Consider the following 24,148-nt stretch of genomic DNA (forward strand, 5'->3'; position numbering starts at 1 on the left):
TTCATGTACCTTGATCACCTGGTCAGTGAGGCTCCTCCCCTCTCCATTTACAGGAAGTCAGAGGAGTTTATCTGTGTGTGTGTGTGTGTGTGTGTGTGTGTGTGTGCGTGTGTGTTTGTGTGTATGTGTCTGTGCTCACACGGATCAGTTTTTTAACTTGATGTGTTTATGAGTATCATGACCCGGCTCATGAGCCATGACAAGAGACGGCAGAGACACGGATTTAAACTGAAAGGTGTACAAATTTATTATTAAACATACAATAACCAAAAAACCATAGTGAGGTGATGAGGTGTGTGAATCAGTGTTATCAGTTTGTCAGCAGATGGATGAGTGGTTGTGTGGTGAATGAAGGGTATAAAACCTAATCTAGTAATATAGCCGAAGCAAACCAAACAAGAACATGGTGGTGTAGGATCTCAACTTCATGTTTAAATTATGTAAATAAATCTATTTAGTATAAAACTTGATTTTTTTCTGTTCTGTTTTCTTTTAAAGACTTATACAAATAAAATTCTTCTGAAGATCTGGATGAAAAATTGTCTGTTGCACAATAAAAAACAATTTCAGCCATCTTACTGAGTTGCAACTGTGCAACTCTTTTTCATAATCCAAACACAGATGGTAGCCAGAAATGACACACCTTCATTGCTCAATTAGAACAATGTGAAGCACAATTTTAAAATGTATTATATTATCATGTGAGTTATATTTGTTTATATTGATGTTTATTCCAATGTACAATTCCAATATCATACAAAAGGTGTGAACGTTTTGCTTGTGTTTTACAAAAAAAAGCAAAGGCGAGCCGTTTCCAGCAACCTGGATTTGGAAATACAATCACAACTTCGTAAACTGATTGAAATCATTTTTTTTTTTTTTACCTTTATTTATTCAGGGGGAGGTTCACTGAGAGCAATGCTCTCAGTTTCAGGAACACCCTGATCACATTCACACAGTGACAAATACCACCTGGAAGCTGCCCAATACACCCCGCAGTCAAAACAGTTCCAAGTGTTGCTGAAGAAGGATTATATCTGAAGATAGTCAGCTCAGCTCTGTGACTTGAGTTTAAAGGTAAGACATGAAAGGTACAAACTGTAGCTACTGGGACTGTAAAGTATACTAGAATATACTCCTGCAATTATTATAACATGTGAACATGCAGTTTTCTCTCCCTGCTGAGGATCACTGTGAACCTTTATTTATTGTGTGAGATGTTAAAGAGGTTCTGTCAAAGACAGTTGTTGAATACTAATATGACAAAATACCTGCAGTCTCATGTTTACTACAATGATGAGTTCACTGTCCAGTGCAGTAACAGATATTTGTTCATCTTAAAATGTGGACAGAAAACCACAGAAACATGTTTATGTTTTAAAAAATGCAAGTGACCGTTAACACTAACGTTAGCTGCATTTCTTTGTTGATATCGCAAAGTTAGCTTACTTATTTTAAAATTAGTTACCTCAAAATACTTAAAGATAGATGAAATAAATAAATAAATAAACTTGTTTTCTCTTCAAAAAGAAAAAACGAGAATTACCGCCTCACAGTTTTATGCCTCCCGAACCAGTCAAGTTGCAGTTTACATCCATGTCTGTCCAAAATGTCATCACTTCATAATTTTATCATAATAAACATTTGTGTGAAATTGTCATAATTAGCTATACATTCTTGTGTCATGGCCAAAATTGTGCTGTGTGAGGTCACAGTGACCTTTGACCTTTGACCACCAAACTCTAATCAGGTCATACTTGAGTTAATTTCAAATCCAGTTCCATAATTTTAAATCAAGTTTAACTACATTATGATGACACTTAACCTTTACAAAACCAAGTCAGTCAGAAAGAAAGCATTCACATCATCAGTTCAGTGTTCACTGCATCCATTCAGATGAACCACCTTTGTGGTAAAATAGAGGGAATGGTGACACCTGCTGGCAGAAAGCAGCTCCAGCAGGAACAACAGAACATGAATGGTGGTGATAACGACCGCTTCAACACTGATTTCTGAGGGGAAAAAGCTCCAACAGGTGACTTTATGTGTCTGTGTTCAGTCATGGAATGTGAAAACTAGCAGAGTCACACATAAAACTGGAATTGTCCTGTATGTACATGATTAGTGGATATACAATCTAGAGTATGCATGTTAATCAGTTCTGTTTGTTTATTTTACATCAAACATTATATAAAATATGAAGGTGCTGACTTTCCACCAAAATCCAGACGTAATCTGTTTGTAGTCAATTGAGAAACTTAAGTGAAGCCTCGACTGAATTCAGTTTTTATCTAATTATTTCTGTTGTTACAAGCAAATATTTATCTTTGATAATATGATTTACCTAAAAAAAATAATCCTCTGAGTTACAGACGTCTCTTTCCCGATGTAAGTCTATGGGAAAAAGTCTTTTTGGGCCCAATGGCATCACATGACCGACACGGATGTTGTAGTACCGCCATTTGGCCACTACGAAAATGGGCATCAAAGCCCTGCGCACTTCCTGGGGGCTTGGTTTTAACAGGGTAACTTTATAAACTTCCACTGTTATTTAGAAACATGTGGAAATAAACAGCAAAACTCCATCGTTCCACAGGGGGGAGCCGCAACAGAAAGCAAAGCAGAAAGATCTATTTAAATGTGTTAATCTACAGTTATGTTGTCATAAACTGAACTGATCTGCAGAGGCGTTTTGGGTTCAGAATATATGAATGAATAAAAAAAAAAAGACAAAATAAAATCCAGGTCCAGGTGGTGAACCTCTATGGATCATCAGGACTGATACTGTCAACACATCCACTTTTCTGATCACTCACTCTGACAGAGACCACTTCCATCTGATGAAAGAAGAAGAAGACAACAGAAGTCATGAATCAGTGTTTACAGAGACTCCCTTCATCCGCTGTCAGTCAGTGATGCAGCACACAGTTCATTTATAAAACTATCATTGGCAAAACCGACCTCCATATCTCCGCTCACTACTCAATATCTGCAACAGTAACCTCAATTTATGTTCTAGAAAATTCATTAGTATGGTTGTTCCTAAAGTCCTCATCTCTTTTGGTCGTCACTCATTCCAGTTTGCTGCTCCTAGTGACTGGAACGAGTTACCAAAGGCGCTAAATCTCCACACCCTCATCCCGTTATCCCGATCAAATACACTTATAAAATGGGTGGAATTAGAAATAAAGACCTGTTTCCACTCTAAGTATAGGTATGACTTTTTGATGACATACTATACTATGACCTTTTTATGACATTTTTAAGGCATACTATACTATGATTTTTTATGACATACTATACTTTGACATTTTTATGGCATACTCTATTTGATTTTTTATGACATTTTTATGACATACTATACTATGATTTTTTTATGACATACTTTACTATGACTTCTTATGACTTTTCTATGACATACTATACTTTGATTTTTTTATGATCTACTATACGATGACTTTTAGGACCCTTTTATGACATACTATATTACGACTTTTTATGACTTTTTTATGACATAAAATAAATGGAAACATAAAATAAAAAGTTATAGTATAGTCTGTCAATAAAAATGTCGTAGCATATTGTAAATTTCATAGTTTGGTTCTGTTTGTGGTTATAGGCTACTGTTTGAAAAGTTAAGCCGTGGACACACATGGAACATCAGTAGCATGTGGCGGCTGCGTTACCTGTTGTTTTTTATTTCGGCGTCCGTGTTAACAGGTTAGAGCATCCACACTGCCCGCGTCTCAGCTGCGTCTCTTCTAGAGAGTAGAGGTCTCGCCTATTTTTGACGCGTGCCGTGCGCGTCTCACAGCAGCAACAGACAGTGAAGGTGATCTATTGACTGTATATTGACATCATATCAGCTACATTACTACAGTTTCAATGTCTAGACATCTGTAGAATATATCACAGACAGTGAAGGTGATCTAGTGACTGTATATTGACATCATACCAGCAAGACTTTACTACTGTTTTGATGTCTATCCGGAGAATATGTTACGGAGATGAAAAAAAGTAAAGACTTATTTTTAAATCACTTCCTGCTTTCATTTCGAAATAAAAGCTCTCAAGCGTTTTTTCTGTGGACAGAATTCCTTCATTCGTTTACACAAGGCTTTTATTCTGAAATATGTGCCGGACAGTGTTCTAGAACATAGAGTGACTTGGAGAGCTCCATGAATGAATATAGTACGGAGTTTTAATTGTGGATTATTACTATTATTTACAAATTACCACACGTTTCATTACCTTTCTCTGTCTAAAATAAATATAAATTATATTTATAATGAAATGAAATGGCCATTAAAAGGCAAACTCTATGTAGAAAGAAAGGGCTGACAGCAGCAGCAGACACGCAGCAGACATGCAGCTGGTGTGAACACCCACAGCATGTATCACGCAGCCACCACGCGCTCTTGACGTTCCATGTGTGTCCCGGGCTTTATGCTGATTTTAGGCCTATAGCCAAACTACTTATTTTTCTCATTCATATTAAAGGCAGAAATACAAGATCATCTTTGGTAATCTGTCTCTCTGATTCATTCATGAAATCATTTTGTGCTGTTGTGTTTTATGTTGAGACTGTGCAGAGATGGTAAGACCTCTAGGCTTATCAGCTGAGGCGCTGCTGGGTGAGTGTGTGCCTCAAGCCCCCCAGTAGTGTGAAGTGTTTCCGTCCCTGTATAGTGGGCTGCTGTCACCATTCATACACCTGTTTTGTAGGGGTATGTTGATTGACACGCAGAGCCCGCCCCCTGCACTTATCCTTTCACTGGAATTGGTTTGACACTGGTGTGTATGGAAATTCCCCCGCGCAACCCTTGGCTCGCACCTGACTAGCGGGAGAATGCGCGAGGCCACAGCGCTCTCTCTCTCTGTCTCTGTCTCTCTCTCTCTCTCTCTCTCTCTCTCTCTCTCTCTCTCTCTCTCTCTCTCTCTCTCACCAGCCCGACCCGCCGTCAGCGTCTTCCGTTCGGACCCCGTCTCTCCACAGCAGCTCCCGTAGAGAGGAGAGAGGGCGACAACATGCCGCGGTCCTTCTTGGTGAAGAAACATCACAGCGCTAAGAGAGCAAACTATGGCAGACTGAAGTCCCAGCCTGAGGGTAAGACTCTTTCTACTGGCCACATTGACCTGCATGAAAAATAATTAGAGGGGAAAGTAACAAAGTAGTCCATTACAAGTGAACTTTAGAGGCACGGACTGCAGTATAATTACAAAATAGAAACATTCAAATAGTCTCAAGTGGCCTACTAGAAGGGAAATAATGACTGTTTGTTCTGTTCTTAACAGGAGATAGACAGTTACCTAGAAGCTGACATAGAAACTGATATAAACAGTAGCCCACATTATGGAGGACCAGAAGAGTCACATAAATAGTAATCAAGCATTTAATTGATTAATAACTAATTGTACAATAAAAATAGGTATTAATGAATTTGTTTACAAATGTATTAATTAATCTATGACAAAAAATATTATTATTATGATTATCATTATTATTATTAGTAGTAGCAGTAGCAGTAGAATTAGTATTATTATTATTTTTTGGCATTGCAAATAGGGGGAAACAATAAAATGCTTAACTTGAAACATATTAAGTAAAGTCCAGTCACTAAAATGTACTTAAATATTAAAATTAAATTACTCATTTTGGAGCTGGGCATGTTCAATTATTGACATATTATTTATAAAGAGTCTCTTCTTGTAGTATGGAGGACCACGAGAGTCACGTAAATAGTAATAAAGCATTTAATTGATTAATAACTAATTGTACAATAACAACAAAATAATTAATTATTTGACATTTTAAAGGACAATAGAAAGACGAATTATAAAAAATAATTTACAAATGAAATATTAATCCATCAATAAATAGTTCAAACTAAAAAGGGATTTACAAAAATACCATAAAACAGTCAATAATATACATAATTTAAAAATACATTAATTAAATCATAAATAAATAATGGAATTTAAAATTCTATTTAAAAAGAGAAATAAATAATTGGATGCACAAATTAAATTCAGATTCAGAATAAAATTCAATTCACAGGTTTTATTCAGACATTTAAAAGGGCAACTTCTTTTCCCATTTGCATTAGTATTTCTCTCAATTTCATTATTTATTTATGAATTCATTTTAATGTATTTTTAAAGGATGTACTTATTGACTGTTATATGGTGTTTTTGTAAATCCCATTTTAATTTGAACTATTTATTGATGGATTAATATATCATTTGTAAATTATTTTTATAACTCTTCTTTTTATTGCTCATTAAAATGTCAAATTATTAATGACTTTGTAATTTAGTCTATTTATTCATAGATTAATAAATAAATTTGTAAACAAACTTATTAATGCCTATTTCTATTGTACAATTAGTTATTATTCAATTAAATGCTTTATTACTATTTATGTGACTTTCGTGGTCCTCCGTACTACATAAAGAGATAATATGTCAATTATTGAACACGCCCAGCTCCAGACTGAGTAATTTAATTTTGATATTTAAGTACATTTTAGTGATTGGACTTTACTTAATATGTTTCAAGTAAAGCATTTTAATGTTTCCCCCTATTTGCAATGCCAAAATATAATAATAATAGTAATTATACTACTACTACTACTACTACTAATAATAATAATAATAATAATAATAGTAATACTAATAATATTGTTTTAGCCTAACATAGATGTTATATAGAGTAGCACTTTTTTGTTGTCCTAGATGTTCAATGAATGACAATCATTAGAGATTAAAAACATCCTCTTCTTGACCAAAATGTTTGAGGTTAGAAGTTTATGTTTTACAGTATTTAAAGACTTTGGAGAGGTCATATTTATCCTTCTAAATTTAAACCAGCACAACCTTTCTGTTTTAGCTCTTTACAATATGATGTAAGGAAAATAACGCTGCATAAAGGGACACAGCAGTTTTGTCTGGCCACAAACAAAAATGTAGTTTTGTGTTTAGCAGGTGCAAAATCCCCAGGTCCTTGAGAGACCAGAAGGGCCCCATTAAGCAGCCTCAAGAGCCTATGTAGCGGCCATCCAGGCTCCTCCTGACAAATCCCTCCTTAAACCTTTGTATTTGTTCCAATATAGCCCTTAAAGCAAGCTCGAGCCTACTCCCCTCCCTATCCCACTGTATTGATGAATTTCCATTACTGCCATCAGAATTGTGCCAAGGAAGAAGAGCTGGTAATGAGACTGAAATCCTATTTAATTTAAAGGAAAATATACAGCGATGTAAGCTGTACAAACTTGGCACACTTGGTTTATTTTTTGGCTTGAAAGCACCACAGACGGTGACTTCCTGCACGTTGTCAAAGACTGTATCACAGTGATTGTATTATGGCATGTGCGTGTTCTTAAACTCCCTATTTGTATGAAAAATAGTCTTGTTTTGAGTATAGATACAATCATCAATAGTATCCATACTGGATTATACCTTGAGACCGCCCGGCTATAAAACAGAAGCCGCTTTTCATCCGTCAGCAGACTAATTTGCCTAATCTCCGTCGCAATGGGCTGAAGGAACTTTTTGAGTTCCTTGAAAAGTTAGTTCCTGGGACTAAAAGTCCCAAATGAACTTTGGGTGCAAACTCGGCGTTAGTGTTGCAGTCTTTGCTTCTCTGCTGCTGGTGTGTGCAGTGATCACCTTATTGGTTCAGAGGATTGAAACGTTTTGGTATCTCCCACCTCAGTAATATTTACTAAAAGTTCTATACTCAGCTAACATGCTTCATCAGTACAGGTTTAATCAGATTTGATTGACAGCGGCCTGACTATGTGAGGAAATACAGAAATCTCCCATGTGAAGTCACCCTAAATTGTTCTAACTTTTCCAAGAAATGTGTTCATTTAGGAAGCTGATTGAGGAAATAGGTCGTCAGGGCCTTTAAGATTAAATCCAGTTTAGGGTTAAGGACAATTCATATTTACTCTATTTTATATAGACACTGCCTGTAGGAATGTGTGCACTCAAATAATTTTATGATTTAAAAGGGGAATTATGAATTATTATTGTGCACAGCTCAAAAAAATAATTATTTGTCCAGCAACATAACTCACATTAGAGTATGTAAAATAATAGTTAATCAGTCCTCGTTATGGGTCACACAAGAGAGGTCAATTAGAATTATGATTATTCATCTTAATTATGATTTTTCAAGGGTAAAGGTCCACCAGCCTCTCAGTCCCACTATAACCAGTCCTCTCTGTCTCTCTGTCCCATTATAACCAGTTCACTTAGCCTCTCTGTCCCACTATAGCCAGTCCACTCAGCCTCTCTGTCCCACTATAACCAGTCCACTCAGCCTTCAGCCTCTTTGTCCCACTATAACCAGTCCACTAAGCCTCTATGTCCCACTATAACCAGTCCACTAAGCCTCTCTGTCCCACTGTAACCAGTCCACTCAGTCTCTCTATCCCACTATAACCAGTCCACTCAGTCTCTCTGTCCCACTATAACCAGTCCACTCAGCCTCTCTGTCCCACTATAACCAGTCCACTCAGCCTCTCTGTCCCAGTATAACCAGTCCACTCAGTCTCTCTGTCCCAGTATAACCAGTCCACTCAGTCTCTCTGTCCCACTATAACCAGTCCACTCAGCCTCTCTGTCCCACTATTACCAGTCCACTCAGTCTCTCTGTCCCAGTACAACCAGTCCACTCAGTCTCTCTGTCCCACTATAACCAGTCCACTCAGCCTCTCTGTCCCACTATTACCAGTCCACTCAGTCTCTCTGTCCCACTATAACCAGTCCACTCAGCCTCTCTGTCCCACTATTACCAGTCCACTCAGTCTCTCTGTCCCAGTATAACCAGTCCACTCAGTCTCTCTGTCCCACTATAACCAGTCCACTCAGCCTCTCTGTCCCACTATTACCAGTCCACTCAGTCTCTCTGTCCCAGTACAACCAGTCCACTCAGTCTCTCTGTCCCACTATAACCAGTCCACTCAGCCTCTCTGTCCCACTATTACCAGTCCACTCAGCCTCTCTGTCCCACTATTACCAGTCCACTCAGCCTCTCGGTCCCACTATAACCATTTTTCATGTATTGCATGGAAGCTTTAGAAAGGAAAAACATCTTAATCCACACTTTAACTGTAGAAATATCACCACGGTAAACTGTAGCATTAATGATATAGGGGATAATAAGCCAGATGTGTGGATGTGTCTGTTCCACAGAGGCCCCCTGCAGCAACCATGAAGACTCTGTGCTGCACAACGGCTTCCCCCCTCACCATCATTGTCCTGGCCCAAGCCCATGGCTGCAGCAGAGAGCCCAGTCGCTCTTCTCCTCCTGTCCTCTTTCTTCCAGAGCAGACCGACTGCTTCTTCCATTTTCTCCATACACCTCCCCTCTGTCCTTTCTGGGCCACTCTTCAGAGGCTCGCAGTAGATGCTCCGCAGTTGCCTACAAACCAGCTGAATCCTGTACCAAAGTGAACCTGGGAATCCAGTGTGTCACAGGAGACCACAGGAGGAGACAGAGCCTCGTCCCTTCATCCCTCCCTATCCTGGCCCTCTTTCCAGCCATTCCTCCGGGCAGCAGCAGCAGCAGCAGCAGCAGTAGCAGCAGCAGCAGTAGCAGTAGCAGCAGCAGCAGTAGCAGCAGCAGCAGCAGCCAGGAGAGCTTTGAGTGTTTGGACTGTCATAAAGAGTACTTAAGCTATTCTGGCCTGACCAAACACAAGCAGCTCCGGTGTGAGTGGAGCAGTAAGAAGTACTTCAGCTGCAAGTACTGTGAGAAGGAGTACGTCAGCCTGGGAGCGCTCAAGATGCACATCAGGACACACACACTGCCCTGTGTGTGTAAGCTCTGTGGCAAGGCATTCTCCAGACCCTGGCTGCTTCAGGGACATATACGAACACACACAGGTCAGTGAAACACACACATTCACAACTTAATGGTGCAATGTGTAACAAATAGGGCGCAGCATTTCACATCTACTGCTGGGTCCTTACAATCCAAATTTACAGTCATTGGTTATTTAAAAAACTACTAACTAACAGCAGGGCAAGAATACGCAAACTGCTGAAACTCTGAGAGATGGTCAAAATAACGCTGCTATCTTAAAAACCTTTTTTAAATTTTGCGAATAGTCGTTAAATTATGGAAAAATTGAATAGTTTACGCGAACATTTGTCCCATCTTAAAAAATATATATTTCCCTTGTATTAACCGTTACAGGCGCTGCCTGGTAGTAACGTTACTACCGGTAAAACGTGTGTGGCACATTCAGTTTGGCTCTTTTCTGTCAGCGCAGGGGTGTGTGTGTGTGTGTGTGTGTGTGTGTGTGTGTGTGTGTGCCGCACAAACCCCGTGAAGGAGTGAAGGATTTCTCTTACCTCAAAGGCAGGTTGGTGTCTGGGTAGGTGGTGGAGAAGATGGGGTAGAAGAGTCCGATGTTCGGCTTCTCTTGGATCTGTGTTTTTTTTTGCCGGTCATTGTGCAGATGTTTTCGAAGCAGTCGTCAATGTAGGTTTCCAGTTGGTTCTGTGAGAGGGGTTAGTGGTTTGAATGTCTCTCTACGAGCTGGTTAAATGATGTTTAAACATTGAAATAATTTCCGTTCCTGGTAGCAATAGATCACTGAAATTGGGGCAGCCTCAAATCTGAATCCGGTCGGGAGGAGGGTCGTGATGGAGGGTCGGCTGACACGCGTTGACCCATTCATACAGACCCCCGGCACAGGTTTGACCCGCGTCACTGTGTCTATCTGAATGGGGTTAATGTTCTCGTTATGATTGGTTAGAGGGTTCATGGATTACCAGAATCTAGAAACTACAACCCCGTCATCACTGACGTGAATTTCTGTGTTCCTTCTGCAGGAGAGAAACCATTCTCGTGCCTCCACTGCAGCAGAGCCTTTGCTGACCGATCCAACCTGCGAGCTCATCTCCAAACCCACTCTGAAGTAAAAAAGTACCAGTGTGCGAGCTGCTTCAAGACCTTCTCCAGGATCTCACTGCTAGCCAAGCACCAAGAGGCTGGCTGCCCGCTGTCCTGACAGCCTGTGAACTTTAACCTGCTCCAAAATATTCTTCTGTAGAGTCTCACTGTTGGCGGAACAACAGTGTCATTGGAACAGTCTCGGGAGGTGTGCACAACAAAGCTGTCATGTGATGAAACTTTTATTTGAAGCCTTTTTTTTTTTTCTTCATCAAAACAATTATTTTACAGATGTTTGAAAAAATAGTGTATTGCTACTAACATGTATTTTAAGTGTTCACACTGTTGCACAGATTGAGTCATCATAAATGGAACAGCCACAAATGGATATCAAAGTTCTTTTTGCTCTTATTGTCTGGTAACAGTGATGTTAGAACTGCTCTCAGTGCCCCATGCTACTGACCTCATCTGAGACACACTGATTGTTATCCAACATGCTTGATATTTTGAGTTAGAATTATACTGTGTCTCATCGTTGTCTCCAGCATAGGTTTTGATTTATAGTTAGGTGTCGAATTTGTCTAATTTCTTTAATGCACTAACGCAATCGAACACAATCTTTCAGAGGTTGTAGTGGGCTTAGTTTTAAACTAGAGTGAAGATACTGGCATCATATGAAACTAGAAAACCCAAGGAATGGTATCAACCATGTCATACCAGCTTGTCGCAAAGGCGGTTAAATAACGCTACAAAGTTGCGCCACATTTTGGCGAGCAAAAACTGTCATGGCCAATTTCAAAGGCCAATTTGTCCATTAAAGCTTCGGTAGGCAACAATTTTTTGGCATTATTGGGCAAAAATTCCATAATAACCTTTCAGCATATTGTAATTCAAGAGTTCTGAGAGATGACTAGACTTCTGCACCTCCTCATGGCTCATAAACATATGTACATAGACGCCACATTGGACGCTTCAGCCCATAGCAGCGATTCGTCAACGTGGGCGCCATATTGGACCTGGCAAGACTGGCCTGTAACCCTATACAAGTGAACAGGGCCATTTTTCTGGATAAAAAGCACTATAATGTCGACATTTCTCAACCAATTTCAACGAGTCATTATTATATTAAAGGGTTTATGATCTACGAGGAGTAGAAAAATAAAGTTTTGTCTCCAGTTACTTAGAATCTGGTAGTTGAGCTATAATCGATGCTAGACGCTCAGGAGACGAGTATGTACCGTCGGCTGACATGAATTGAATTACTGACTTGATAGAAAATAATTCATATATCATAAGGAATTGTTAAAACTCACGTTCGTCAAGTATGACTTTGACTTATTTTCCTTGTGTAAGGTTAATACTTGTAGAGAGGTCCCTGTGTAATATAATATAATATAATATAATTAAGTGAAATAATGGTGATAATACAGCAATTATAAAAAACTAAATAATCTAATAACATAATTGTTAACCAAGACATGCCATCAGCTTTATTGTTTGCAATGTTAGACACTTATCGTTTTTAATACATATCGTACATTTCACGTTTCAAACGCGATATCATGTCAGATATGAACATCAATAAGCTAACATTAACTGATATCAAACTGCACAGGTTATCCTTTTTCCCAAGAGTGCGCCACCTAGTCCCGCCCTACTATGCTGTGATTGGCTGGTACTAATTCTAATTCAAAGGAGCTTTATTGGCATGACAGAGCAAAGCAGAATTATTAACATTGACAGATGATTAGCATTAAATATACAATAATGTGCAAATATCAACAATCTTATCAAAATACAATATAATAAAGGCATCAAATAACTTTTTTTTATTGGTGAAGTAACATGACGAAATATAATACATACAGAAAATAACATCTAGCAGGTACAATGATGTATGTGATGATATGGTAAAAGTCCGGGAGTAGAGATTAGATGGGATTAAGTAGGTTATGTTTGGGCATGTGTGTGTGTGTGCATGTTTAGATGTTTGTACAGACAGTGATGTGTATGTACAGTATATGTGGCAGCAATGTCGGGCAACAAAGGGCAACAATATGCAGTTTACTGAAATGATGATCCAAGCTTGGTACTTCAATGCTTACACCTGTAGCATGAGTCTGAGCACCTGTTGTTTGCCCACCAGAATGGCTCTGTTATGATGTAATGGAATGCTATGAACAGTAACTGTCTGTGGAACAAGATCTAAATATTCCCCAACCAGTCAGCCAGGTTCATTTTCGATACACACAGATGCTATTCTGACTCCCTGCAGGCCTATAAATACATGGAACGCTCTTATATTAGGCATGAGAGCAGCTCTCCATCTCAGTGTGTCAGTAATACAAGACAGTGCCGCCGGATTTAGCTGCTGTCAAGACATGAAGCCTATTTTTAGGCTATAATATTAGGCCAACGGATACAGTAAAAAAACGTGTGAGATTATGTTGGTATTTTCCACAGTGAATATGTGAGTGTTTCCATAAAGTCTCCCACCACAGGCCTCTGATGTCCTGCAAATGACACCGCGCTACACTTGCTACCAAGTGATCTGCCAGTGTGTGGAATAGGGTGTGTAGAAGTGTTTGTGTGTGCTAATTAGCTCTGAAGGATGAAGAAGGTCAGAGGCTGTGGTGAAGTCAAACGAGGGGAAGCAGAGGGAACATTTAAGGTTGTGTTTAAGGCTTTATGAGTCAAGGTGACATGAATGCTAACCAATTAAAATTACATTTGCTTTGAATGCAAATTCAAGGTGTGTGGCTATGCAAGGCCATGGCTGGCATTTATTTCTTTTTTAATGATCGTTGATTTTTGCCAGGTCAAAAAAATGTTTTTGCCACGTTGAGATCTGACGAGGAAATACCAAGCACCGCCCACCAGCCGGAGCACAGCCAATCGGAACGCTTTTTCTCTCTGAAATGACCTGTGATTGGTCAAAGTCTACCCGTCACAGGCTAGATTTTTGAAAAACAGAGCCGTAGGAGGTGCAGAAGTCTAGTTATCCATCAGAACACTTGAATTACAATATGCTGAAAGGTTATTATGGAATTTTTGCCCAATTATGCCAAAAACCTTCTGCCTACTGAAGCTAGAAAAAGCGCAATCTGCTCTGATTGGTCAGCGTTTTCTGGTCTTTTGCATCTGCGCTGTGGCTGTCTTCGCAGCGTCACTGCAGCCAGGGATTCATTGGATGTGCCAACAACACAGAGTTTAGCAGCACTTCTACCAGTGACTGTATAGGTGTGACATCACAACCTTACGGCTCGTTTAAAAGCACAGTTCCTGAATACGGGCTGTGTGCATTTTTCCGTGGATTGAGCATTTTTATACTTTCACAGTATTAGTATTTACAGTATTTATAAAGCACCTGGACCTGCTTGATGTCCTAATGCTTCACATAAAATATGATCCCAACTGGCCTGATGGTGGCGCTATAACTTTACACCGTAAGTCCGATTGACTTGAAATTTGACTCACATGTCCGACTCCAGATGTGCTCTACAAAAAAGCCTGAAGAACCGCTAAAATCTGCCTGACTAGATTTTCCTCCATTTTTAATTTTCTGAAAAACACATTTATGACAACTCCTCTTAAACCGTATGTCCGATTGCTTTCAAATTTTCTGGGGTTCATTACTGGACTAAGCTTATCAAAATGTATTAAAAGCTTGTTCATATCTCATTGTGATTTAAGGATGAACTTCAAAAGGGCGTGGTTTAGCACATAAATAGACCAAAGTCAGCAAACTTCGGGCCAATCATCACAAAACTGGCAGGATATGTCCACAAGAGTACCTGAAACATACCCTGAAAGTTTCATTAAAATCGACCAGAATGGGCGTGGCATAACACAAATCAGACTATAAATCAGAAATTGTTTGTCCAATCAATACAAAACTCGCAGGATATGTGAAACAATGTTGAACCATGTGTGTAAATCAGTTTGAAACAGCAAAGTTGGTCATAAATCAATGACAGTTTGCCCAAACATCATCGAGCTTGCTGGATATGTTTAATTAAGCTGCTGAAACTACCCAAAATTCCAAGAAATATGACCGGCAGGACTTTGAGTATGCAATTACTGAACGGCTGCATACATTGTAATGATGAAACAAGAGTGTGATTGGAACCGCAAGGGTTGCGAGTGTCCGCACTGCCAATTTTTCTCCACACATCTACTGTAGCATCACGTTCCTGTCACTTTCACACTCACTGTGTTTGGAGTTAAAAAGATATAGGTACACTTTTTAATCCTCCAGGTACACACAAAATATGCAACAGCTCAGCCATTTATCTAAGCATACATATGGTAAAAATATAGTATCACATGACATCTTATTGTATTCCACACGGTGCATATCCCACAATGCTATCATCAGTGCGTGACATCATAAATTTATATGAGTAATACATGAGAAGAGAATGAGTGGTTTGTTATGGTGGTGGAGAGCTGGATATATCTGTGCACTTGCTGTGGAAAAGCAGCTCAGTGAGATGCTAACATTTCCAACTATGCCAAACCAAGTCATTACACCCCCGCCTCTTTTTCCACCACGACTGGAAGAGTGTTTGTGTGTGTGTGTGTGCGTGTGTGTGTGTGTGTGTGTGTGTGTGTTTGTGTTTGCAGTCATCTCTGTAGATATTGTGAGCACCTCAGACAGATATCCCAAATCCTGGACAAATAGAACCAAAGCTATACCTGCATAGAGATAGACCACTAGATGTGTGAAACCAACCCATTAAAGCTGCATTATCTGATTTTTGGCCACTTGGGGGAAGCTGAACAAGATGATAACACATAACTTATTAACATAACTTTGTTATAAAAGCAAAGTCTTGTACCGTACATTAAAGCTTCAGTAGGCAGAATTTTTTTTGGCATCATTGGGCGAAAATTCCATAATAACCTTTCAGCATATTGTAATTCAAGAGTTCTGAGAGAAAACTAGACTTCTGCACCTCCTCATGGCTCTGTTTACAGGCTTTAAAAAATCTAGCCCGTGACGGGAGACTTTGGCCAATCACAGGTCATTTCAGAGAGAGAGCATTCCTATTGAGCGTCTCTATTGGCTGTGCTCCGGCTGGTGGGCGGTGCTTTGTATTTCCTCATCTGATCTCAACATGGCTGCCGGGTCACAAACTTTCTTATTTTACAGCTAAACAGTACACTACAAGATGATTCTGAAAACATTTGAGGAGAGAAATAAGCATTACAGTAACAGAATATTGATTCATATTTTATCAGCGCGGCCTAGTTTGACTGTTTGGTCGGAGTTTGCGAGTGATTAACAGCCGGCTCTCATTGACTGCTTGTTTTCCTCTGGTCTGTGAAATCCTGCAGATACCGTTAGGAACACCGGAGGATACCGGAGGAATCAGAATACCTGTCTCATGCACAACTGTCAGGATATAGTGACCGTTTTATAAAAACATACTTTTCAATCTGTCAGTGTTGCTGACTTGGCGCCTTTCTCACTAGATATAGGAACTTTTTTTATTTATTTAAAAAAAGATCCCCATTAGCTGATGCCAATGGCACCAGCTAGTCTTCTGAGTTCCGAAATCCAGTACATCATATTTATCATACACATACTTTATACAACATCACATTTGTGTTTCCCTATGTTCAACATATAATCACCTCTAACTACATTATATTAAGAAAGCGGTCATTCAAATTTCCTCAACATTCATTAATTTACATCTTTTATGACTAAGGAGCCTCAAGGTCCATTATCAGGGAAAAAGAACCAAAAACAAATATGACCAACACTGGACTATTGATCAGCAGCTTAAGTAATGTATTCTTAGATGGTATTTGAATGAGGATTTGTTAGAGGATTGACGGATGTAAAGAGGGCAGCTATTCCAGTGATAGATGGCACGATAAATGTCTTTTTTAAGGCATTCGATTTTGGGCGAGGTAACATGATTTGGCCATCACCTGCTGTTCTAGTGGCTGTGAAAGTCACTACATCTGGTAATCTGGGGTTTAGTGGAATAAATGCCGTTACTAAAGAATGTAACTGTGTTTAAGGCGAGTCTCTGCTCTACTGGTAACCATGAGAGTTTACGATGCTAACTGTCTGTGTTTGTTCTTATGGGGCAATGTAAGACTAGTCTTGCAGCTCTATTTTGGGTAATTTGCAATTTCCTCAGTACACTTTTTGATGACGAAGACCATACAAGTGAGCAATAGTACAGGTGGCTTATATTTAAAGATTTAACTACTTGCCCCAGAATGTGTGCTGGATCATAAGGAAGGCGTTTTCTTGCCATGGAGATGCCATTTCACATTTTCCTAACAATCGTGTCAGTGTGCTCTACCCATGAACATTGACTATTATTAATCCCAGTGACCTTACCCACCTGTTGTATAGGTTATTTAGTTTTATCCAATCAAAGACGAAGACTTTGCGGGAACTCCAAGGAGCTCCTTCGCAGGGCTTCCGTACGGCAGGTTTTCGGCTGTCTGTGCACATCCAACATTTTCTAACTATGCAGATGGGTGGAGAACTTGGAGGAGCCTTGAGAATGTTGGTTTACCACAAGGAGAAACCTACACAGAGTATAAAAGAGCCAAACGTTTTATATTTAACTTCCAATAAACTTGCATGTTTGCCGTGTAGCGGATTGCTTTTAGGCCCAGTATGGAAAGGAGGAATGATGTCAGCGACTTATGAGTCTTTCAACGTACATATACAGTATATTGCATGTGAGTATTGTTTTGAGATAGTCTGGTGGCCTTTGCATCAGGTGTGGTTAAGAATGTCTGTGATCCATGTAGAAAGCCTCTGCCTTTAAAGATCATCAGTTACAGTTTCACAAAATATTAAATGCAACAACACAAAAACAAGAATTAAAAGGAGATTATTTACAATTCTTGGGGAAACATGTTCAACTGAAGAGTTGAGAAAGAAGCAGAAAAACAGGGAGTACACAAAATAAGAATCTACAAATCTGGCTACAGAGGTAAGAAGGTAACAAACATTTATAAAAGATTGCTATTATAACATGAATATAAAAACAATGAACAAAACAAACAATTGTGTTTGTGGGGAGCTGAAATCTATACTCAAATATAAAAGAATGGCTTTCATTTATTTGAAAGATTTCCATTTTTATATTTTAAGCAAGATTTACAATTTTATTAAGAGGAATACTGACACAAGAACAAATATTTGAGTTTAGAGAATAATCGTTTTACAGTTCATATTTGTTTTTCTCAACTTTTCAATAATTGGCCAGATTAAAAATAAAAAATCGGAATCCTGAAATTGAAGACAGAATTCTTATTTTCTTAAGAATTCCTCTAAAGGTGTGTTCAGACTGAACCTGATGCTAATTTTAGAGGTGGTGCATGCAAAGATGTGAGAATGCACAGAAAGATTCAATTTCATGATTTATAATCATGAATGTACAGAGACAAGGAACATGTCTGGTGAAAAATTACAGAAAGAATTGAATCCTAGTGAATTTTCATCACAAAATATGTCTCTAATTTTAAGACCGCATAGGGGGACATCTGGGTGGATGGATTGGTAAAAAAAAACAACACAGGACTTTTGCCCAGGAGACCGCTGTTCGTGTCCTGTGTGAAACCACAAGTCAACGTTGACTTATTTTATTTTAGGTCCATAATGTAAATAATGTAGGCCTAATAAATATTCTTATTTTAAGCCAAAGCATGATGTTTTACTAAACCTAACCAAGTAGTTTTGGTGCATTTTTGTTTTGTTTCAATTAACAATGTTAAAGCTCCAGTAGGCAGTGTATTTTTGGCATCATTGGGCAAAAATTCCATAATAACTTTTCAGCATTTTGTAATTCAAGTTTTCTGAGAGAAAACTAGACTTCTGATCCTCCTCATAGCTCTGTTTTCAGCCTTTAAAAAAATCAAGCCCGTGACGGGCCTGGTGGGCGGTGCTTGGTATTTCTTCAACAGCTCTCAACATGGCTGCCGGGTTACAGACCTTCTCATTTTACGGATAAACAGATAGACGGAAGCTGGACGGCAGACTCCAGATCAGCTCTGACTGCTTGTTTTCCACCGGTCTGTGAAATCTTGCATATGCCGTTAGGAGCACCTGAGGACACTGGAGGACACCGGAGGACACAGAGGCACATGAGTTTTCTTTCAGATTACCTGTCTCATGCACGACTGTCAGGATATAGTGACCGTTTAATAAAAATAACTTATTTTTAATCATATTTGCTCCATTTCTACCCACTGCCGCTTTAACTTGTTTAAAACTGCGACCGTAATCCGGGCGAAAATACGTTTCCCTCGAAACATAATTGAGAATGCAGTTTAACTGTATTGGGAACGTAATTCTGATGGATTTTTTTGACATTAAACAGAAGCTAAATCATCACACAAACACAGCACAGGCATGCTGCCATGCTAGCTAGTTACAGCTAATGTCAGCAAAATAAAGTGTGCAAAAACAATTTGGGACAATAATGTGAAGAAAAATCAGCTTCATGTCCAGTCGAACACACCTTTAATTCTACTTTCATTCGGACAGAACTTTGAGATAACGCTGCGTTTGTCACAATAACCAGTTTCAGCAATGACATCAACATCTACACTCTTTTTCTATAAGTTCACATTCTATGTATAATTTGGATTGTCTATACTGTAGTTTTATTTTGTTGGTTATCCTGTACACACAACATCTATTTCCTGTCTGTCCTTCCAGGGAGAGGAATCCCTCCTCTGTTGTTCTTCCTGAGCTTTCTTCCATTTTTTCCCCGTTAAATGTTTGTTGGGGAGTTTTTCCTTCATCTGAATCGAGGGTCGAAGGACAGAGGGTGTCGTATGCTGTACCGATTGAAAAGTCCCCTTGAGGGAAATGTGTGATCGTGATATTGCTAATAAAATTGACTTGACTGTAAGTTCTGATATATCTGACACGGCACTTAAAAAAATAAAGTAAAACCAAACCAACATGGACCCCTCATGTCGTTTCAAGGTAATTAAACCCAATTTTATTTAGCTAAATCTATATCGTTGTCAATGCAAAGTATTTTTAACCCTTACACGACATCAGTTGACGTGGATAAACACGGGAATCTTTCCCATCATTCATCACACAAGTTCTTTTTCTTCACATGGACTCAGTAGAACTGGTCCTTTACACTGTTTTTTTTAATGGTGGGTGCATGTCAGTGTCTGGTGTTGCATAAAGAGCATTCTCAGTCAATTCAAATGATTTTGACCACAAAAAACATTATTGGAATTAAAAAAAATGGCACATGCTATCCATTTAAAGGAAGTCACCAAATATTTGAATGTTTTGTCACTAACAAAACTACTGGTACATTTTCTATCAAATAAGTCTGAACCCCTGACACCGTTTACAATTTACAAAACCTTTGTCTTTTAACAAAACACTTATTCTGCAAACTCAATTGCAAAATCATTAAACAACAGTTAAGATTATACAAATAAAACTTCCAACTATTGTTCAAAATCTGGAAAAAGAAATTAAAGTGCAAATGATGAACGCATCCTTCTGTGGTAACATTACCCAACTTCCCTCTTCTGTTTCCTCCACAACCTGCCTCCTTAGAAAGCATGTGTATATGTGTATATGTGTGTTGGTTTCAGTATGGCTCTCTATGCTCAGCATGTCTGGAGAAGGACTGCCATCTATTGGTTACACGATGGCAAACATCTGTGTTCACCAGTCCCATTCTCTTCTGTCCTGTACACATTTCCTGTGTGTGCATGAGTGTTAACAGCAATTCGAGTTTGTAAATCAACTCCATTGTCCCTGAAAGCTTGCAGACACATATCTGATGATGAGTCCAATAGTTTGAAACGGAAACATTTTCCAAAAATATATCTTTTTATACTCGTCTATATCTTGGCCGATGGATCGTAAAAATATTCTTTGTGTTGAGAGTTGAAGAAGCAGATAGCAATAAAATTCAGAGGTTTGACCTCCATCCAGCACTTTCATCCTTTCTAGTTTGTTTCCAACTAATATCTGTGGATCATTGTGGAAGAAAAAAAATGTTGATAAGTGCAAATATTCACATGAAAAAAAAAACCTTGCTTTGAGGGGTGATTTGGTGTTAATGTCAACATTAATATACTATGAAGCTCACAATGGGGTTGTTGGCATTGTGAGCTGTTATTATGGATGTTCCGAAGTGTGTGGTCTCTTTAGGTCTCTCCTGTTGCCTTCAGTGCAACGGGGATGGACAGTGATAGATAAGCTACGGCTAATGTTGTTTCAGACGTCAGCCTGGAGAGCTTCCGTTTTGGTGTTACCATGTCAGATTTATGACTATAATACCAATTTATCATCGAAATATTTGGAAGAAGTTCAACATCACAGTAAACAGGCACCCGATTCGAATGTTATCAGTCCATTACATAGGCAATATCAGTCACTATAAGCACCATACATATGGGTCAATTGGGGCCTATTTGTTTTTTCATCATTAAATTCATTTCTGGAAATGCGATAAATCAAATGTGTAGATTTCAAATATTGTCAGTTTAGAAGCTCCACAGACCAAACCCCGCCGACCTCCCTCTGGTTGTCTGGCGGAGGAGCAGAGCACAGTGGGGCTTGCTGGAGGCTGCTTAGCGGCTGTGGGATGGAGCCAGGCAGCTGAGAGTCAAGCAAGGGCCCACACAGCATGTTGGAGAACCAGAGGGAAGAGCGGAGGACCGTGTCAGCCAATTACACTGTTATCAGGATATTAAATAGGCGTTATCAGTCGTAATAGGCCCCATAGATGTGGGTCAATAAGGACCTACTAAACCCACTAGTAGGTTTTATCATCTGTTCACATGGTAGATCACTGAAAGAAGGTATAAAAGAACACGACAGCGACCTCTTGCGACTGTAGTAATTATGACAGTAGCATAAGGGTTGGAGGTCGGGAACAATGGATGGTACACAAAACACAGGTTTTTCACCCATGACACCGAAGTTTGCATCCTGTGTGAAACCAACAATGTGTAGTTGTCTTCATAGTTATTTTAACAAAACACAAACTTAACTAAGTTAACTTACTTTTGTTGCCTAAATCTAATGAAGTTGTAGTTTTATTGCCTAAACCTAAAGAAGTTGTAGTTTTGTTGCCTAAACCTAAACGAGCCTTTTTGTTTGTGTTCAAAACGTGACGTTTCATTCCGTTTTAAATGTTAAAACATGTTGCCTTTTAGTTTCACTTTCACAATGTAGTAGGCGCCTAAGTCACCTAATGACCCACATCTATGGAGCTTATCGCGACTAATAACGCCTATTTAATGACCTGATAACAATCGAATCAGGTGACCATGTCCACGACTGAGTGCCCGCTATAGGCTGTCCTCCAGTGTCCACGCACCCCTGGATGTGGAGCCTCTGACATGCTTTGCAGACCCTGCCTCTCCAGCACCGGTAAAGTCTCCAAATAAAACATACACAAAGAGTTTATTTTAGACTTATCTATCAGACACAGATTTAATAATAATTTTGCCAAATACGCCTAAATACGTTAATATGGGAATTTGTAATAATAATAATCAAACTTATTATTATACTTATTTTTATTATATATTTACAAATACTTTTAAATACATATATTTGTGGGTATCTATTACATGTACTTAAAACAATAAATATTTGTGTGTGCATCAGAAATGTATTTGTGAACGATATTTTTCTACATATAGATTTCTATACAATGATAACTATTTCTGGGTGATTTGAAAAATATTTTTGTGGAGAAAGTCATTTATTTATAAATCACAAAATACATTTGTGAATTCTTCCGTGTGCATTCATCAATACTGAGACTGATCTGACTCCATAAAGAGCGAGTGAGCGAGACAGGCGGCTGACGGACGGACGCCTTTAGTTTCGCATTAAAAATAGTGAGCGAGGTGGGTTGTCCCTCTAACAGCCAACGCAGCTACGGATATCATTAACCTCATCACAGTTCAGTTCACTTTAATACACATTTTTAATACACATTTTTAATACACATTTTCTCAGAAATGTGTATTTTGTTTCTGAAGTGGTTTATTTAACAAATTCCATTTTGGTGTGCATACAAAATAACAATAAATTAAAAGAAGATTGAATAAATTTAAATACGAAATCTCTAGCTTATAGGAATTCAAAGCCCTGTATAATATATTCCTATTCATACTGTATATGGTAGTTGAGTAACTAAACAGTGATCTTATTTTAGATTAACATTGCTGTATAATATTTTTAAAAATACTGCTATGATCTTTCTGTCAGTATCATATTTATACCTCATTATCTTCAAATGTATCATAATATGTAACATACATTCTGTTGTAGCTACTCAACACTGCATTTATATTTTTCTCAGTATATTACAGGGACAACTGTCAGTCTGTGCGTCTTGTCTAAATAATAGAGAATGTCTGCCAGGTGTCTTGTCTGTCGCATGTGTAGTGTCAAACTTGAACAGTGCAGGCAGAATATTCATAACACAGCAGCCAGTGTGGCAGTGTGGAGCAGCACAAACACGTTCTGCAGGTTACTGCAGTTAAACTAGAAGGCCAGATAATGGGAGGAGAATGTTAAATTGGAGTTTCAGTAGCATCCCAGCGCAGAGCTCCAGGCTCAAGCACCTCCGGCACTGGGACCAATTTCCATCGCCAGGACCCAACATGTGGTGGCTGCTCCTCTTCTATTTTTGAGAGGCAAGAGGTAAATCAAAATATATATATAAAAAAATGGGTAATTGGTTGAAATAAACCATTACAAAATCTCAATATCATTGATACAAATATTTTTTTCTCTTCATTGGAAAAAATCCATTATTTAAATTATGATTTCAATGCTTCTACAGCGACACCTGAAAGCGGTGGTTGGGGCAAGGGAGGCCGGGGTCCTGCTGTCCTCCCTTGAGGCCGGACCCCCATTTTTTTCATGCTAATCTGTGATTGGCCAAAATATGTAAAATGACGCTCCAAGGGAGGACATCCTCCCTTAGGTCATTACCAATCAACAAACAGAAGAATGCATTATTGATGTTGCGTTGGTCCAATGATGAGTCCAAAGTTTCCCTTTTTTTTCGGGTCGCTGCACGCCACTGTAGCTCCGCCGTGAGTCAGCCTGGACAGCCACGTGAGGGTCGAGGCGCTGCCTGTCTGTGCAGCAGCTGCAGGAACCCGCCGGTGAGTGGATGGAGAGCTTCGCCCTACCAGGGCAGAGCCTTGTGCCACGTCGTCAGCTATGCGGGCTGGACCCACAGC

At 39.0% G+C, this 24,148-nt stretch overlaps 1 protein-coding gene across 1 annotated transcript; it reads left to right on the forward strand.

The window, feature by feature from the left end:
* Positions 1–4,913: 4,913 nt before the first annotated feature.
* LOC119495909 (zinc finger protein SNAI2-like) lies at positions 4,914–11,297 on the forward strand. The gene is made up of 3 exons (XM_037782823.1): positions 4,914–5,107; positions 9,202–9,894; positions 10,849–11,297. Exons 1-3 carry the CDS (start codon positions 5,029–5,031, stop codon positions 11,025–11,027), a joined length of 951 nt encoding a protein of 316 aa, XP_037638751.1. The 5' UTR covers positions 4,914–5,028; the 3' UTR covers positions 11,028–11,297.
* Positions 11,298–24,148: the final 12,851 nt, after the last annotated feature.

The sequence above is a fragment of the Sebastes umbrosus genome, chromosome 10 (assembly GCF_015220745.1).
Source record: "Sebastes umbrosus isolate fSebUmb1 chromosome 10, fSebUmb1.pri, whole genome shotgun sequence".
In the NCBI taxonomy this organism is placed as follows: Eukaryota; Metazoa; Chordata; class Actinopteri; order Perciformes; family Sebastidae; genus Sebastes; species Sebastes umbrosus.

Bases quoted from the DNA above. Each gene is read 5' to 3' on its own strand.
- LOC119495909 (XM_037782823.1), top strand. From the start codon at position 5,029: ATGCCGCGGTCCTTCTTGGTGAAGAAACATCACAGCGCTAAGAGAGCA. The intron at 5,108-9,201 runs GTAAGACTCTTT...TCTGTTCCACAG, and splicing joins ACTGAAGTCCCAGCCTGAGG to AGGCCCCCTGCAGCAACCAT. The intron at 9,895-10,848 runs GTCAGTGAAACA...TTCCTTCTGCAG, and splicing joins ACATATACGAACACACACAG to GAGAGAAACCATTCTCGTGC.